The following is a 1,665-nucleotide window of genomic DNA, read 5'->3' as shown; positions in this document are numbered from 1 at the left end:
TAAAGATTATTGTATCCTGATAAAGAACTAGAACCAACCAATTTTGAATCGAGAAACAAACTGAATATTTCATTTCCAAAAGAACAAGAATAACCAAATTTGCCCAATGCAGAAATGGAAATCAAATTCCGTCTAAAAAACGGTACAACAAATGTTTCATAAATATCCAAATATATTCCAGTATTTAACAATAATCTAAGTTTTCCTATTGCTTCAACTTCAACTTTGTTGCCGTCACCAACATAGATGAATCTTTCAGCATCACTTGGTTTTTGGCAATCCAGGCAACCCTGCATAGACACACTGATGTGAGTTGTTACACCAGAATCTATCCATCACGTGTGTCTAGGCACTTAAGTTAAATTACCTCATAACAAACCATATTCAGAAGCATACCTTTCTTAGCACGCCAAGCATGATAATTACTGCACTGCTTCTTCTTATGCCCATCACTGCCACAGAAAAAACAACCAGAACTTTGAGAATCACTAGGATTCTTCTGTTGTTTCTTCGGAGGTATCCGCAGCTTCTTTATCCTTCTTTTTCTTTCCTTTAACCTTCGAGATAGAGGCATAATGAGCACTTTCTGTCTTGTCTTGCTTCAACCTTCCTCTTCCTGGACACAATGCGAGATGAGCTCATTCAGAGACCAAGTCTCTTTCTGACAGTTATAGCTCACCTTGAACTGGTTAAACAGAAGATGAAGAGATATCAAAACCAGATGCACTAGCAAGTCCTCAGAGAGATCAAGCTTCAGTACTTTTAACCTTGAAGCAAGATGAAGAAATTTTCATAATGTACTCCTCGATGTTGCCCTTACCTCTGTACCTCATTGAAACGAGGCTTGCCAAAAGTGTACCAATTTCAGACTTTTCACTTTTAGCAAACCTCTTTTCGAGGTCTTGAAGGAAAGCCTTAGTCGTAGCAATGTCGCTAGACATTGTGCCCCTGAATGTTTCTGGAATGGTCATCTTCATGATCATCATACACATGCGATTCGATCTCTCCCACCTTTCAAACTCCCTCTTTTCATCAGAGGTACTATTATCCGTAATGGCGGGAGGAGAGTCAATCCTTATCGCAATGTCTAAATCCATGACTTCGAGAACTATCAATAAATTCTCTTGCCACGATTTAAAATTCGAGTCATTTAACATAGGAATAGAATTTATGTTGGAATGAATATTTGCAGGAGTCAAATGTGAACAGAGAACAAAAACAAAACATACATGCTCAACCAAATATCCAAATAAAATAATCAATAAATTCAAATTATGTAAACCCCATAAACAGAATATCGTGCAATCCATTAATGTTTCATCTTTGGACAAAAGATTAACTTGTAAGTGATATCCTGGTGCAGCAGTCAAACACTGATAGTAAATATTATGTCAAATAACAACCTTCCTTTGGGCCGATTTATTATTCACATGAAAAATCGAACAACTATCACTTGTTTTACCACCACAAGTGCATATGTAATTATATTAAATATTATTCTTCCTTTGGACCGATCAATATTCATATAAATCACATATACCTAAAATCTTTTTGTATTTCAAAATAAATTAATTTCCATAAAAGATGTCACTTTGGCGACATTTTATTTCAATAAATCAATTTTAAAAATATATATAACATTATCATTATTTGAATTAATGAATA

At 34.9% G+C, this 1,665-nt stretch overlaps 1 protein-coding gene across 1 annotated transcript; it reads right to left on the bottom strand.

Annotated features, from left to right (window-relative positions):
* Positions 1 to 601: 601 nt before the first annotated feature.
* Positions 602 to 1,097, bottom strand: LOC142544234 (uncharacterized). The gene is made up of 2 exons (XM_075651293.1): positions 768 to 1,097; positions 602 to 685 (listed from the first exon to the last, which is right to left on the bottom strand). The coding sequence occupies exons 1-2, from the start codon at positions 1,095 to 1,097 to the stop codon at positions 602 to 604; spliced, it is 414 nt and encodes a 137-aa protein (XP_075507408.1).
* Positions 1,098 to 1,665: the final 568 nt, after the last annotated feature.

The sequence above is a fragment of the Primulina tabacum genome, chromosome 5, assembly GCF_025594145.1.
Source record: "Primulina tabacum isolate GXHZ01 chromosome 5, ASM2559414v2, whole genome shotgun sequence".
Lineage (NCBI taxonomy): Eukaryota > Viridiplantae > Streptophyta > Magnoliopsida > Lamiales > Gesneriaceae > Primulina > Primulina tabacum.
The sequence above is the reverse complement of the archived record's forward strand: the minus strand, read 5'-3'. Positions and strand labels throughout refer to the sequence as shown.